General features: G+C 41.5%; 1 protein-coding gene across 1 annotated transcript in view; it reads left to right on the forward strand.

The window, feature by feature from the left end:
- The window catches only part of lck (LCK proto-oncogene, Src family tyrosine kinase), a 17,598-nt gene that overhangs the window by 13,596 nt on the left and 2,808 nt on the right, over nucleotides 1-1,194 (forward strand). Inside the window, exon 11 of the mRNA XM_019878300.1 lies at nucleotides 165-318. Within this exon, the coding sequence (XP_019733859.1) occupies nucleotides 165-318 (154 nt within the window). The remainder of the gene's footprint in view (nucleotides 1-164; nucleotides 319-1,194) is intronic.

A 1,194-nucleotide genomic window follows, 5' to 3' on the forward strand; every position in this document is an offset into this window, starting at 1 on the left:
ACACACACACACACACACACACACACACACACACACACACAGTCTCTCAAGTCTCTCTGCGCACACACACACACACACACACAATTATAACATCGTAAACGGAAGACACCGTGTATGCAAAGAAGTACAGAACGGTCGGACTAATGGTGTGCTGCTCCCTGCAGGTAGCAGACGGCATGGCATACATTGAGCAGAAGAATTACATCCATAGGGACCTCCGAGCTGCCAACATTCTGGTGTCCCATGAGCTCATCTGTAAGGTAGCAGACTTTGGACTTGCCAGACTCATTGAGGACAGTGAATATACAGCAAGGGAGGGTAAGGAGACCAATTGATTTACTCCCTTTTAGCCTTTACTCACGTAGACAATTATGTAATATTTTGTGATATTACATTGTTCTACTGTTGTATACACACTGTTAATTTTTTTTGTCCATACTATAGCTCTCATGTTGCAGTTATTGCTCAACTGTGCCTGTAGAATATTTGACGACGATCACATTTTCTGTAGATAAGTATCGTAGAAAGGGTTCTGTCAGTCGTCATCTGTACCTGTGGGTAAAAAACAAAAAAAAACAAAAAAAAGCAAAAAAGGACGTTTCGCTTCTCTCACAGAAGCTTCGTCAGCGGTAGACAACCCTGAAGTCTCCGTGAAGACTCCGGGAAGTTGCTCTGCGCTAAAAAGCTGAGCGTGGCCTGTTTGAGGACTGGGTGGGGATGGTTAGTCACGCCCCTATTGGTTTATTAGAGGCCCATTGGTTTCTAAATTCCCTATCATTGGGTCTTGATTAGGCCTATTGTTTGGGCTAAGGCTGAATAGCTACTTTCAGTTAGCCTGATCAGCATGTCTATGTCCCTTACTGGTCAACAAGTTATTGTAAATAGGAGACAGGTTAAATCTGATACCTCCTTCACGGTTCAGAGAGGGTGAAAATTTTTTAACAAAAATCGCTTCTTTTACCCCCCTTTCAAACCATCTCTTTTCTGTTCCTAGGATTTTTACTTGTTCATCTTCAATTGTGTGGTTTGTTTCTTTTAAGTGTGCGTATACTGCACTTTTGTTATCATTGTTTTTCCATTTGTGTTGATAAAGTCTTTTCTTGAGTGTTTGTTTGGTTTCTCCAATGTAATGTTCCTTGCACTCACTTTCTTAGCAACGGATGGAATAAATCAGATTGCATTTTTGGGTGTTAG

Source organism: Hippocampus comes, unplaced genomic scaffold, assembly GCF_001891065.2.
Source record: "Hippocampus comes isolate QL1 unplaced genomic scaffold, H_comes_QL1_v1.1 scaffold470, whole genome shotgun sequence".
NCBI lineage: Eukaryota > Metazoa > Chordata > Actinopteri > Syngnathiformes > Syngnathidae > Hippocampus > Hippocampus comes.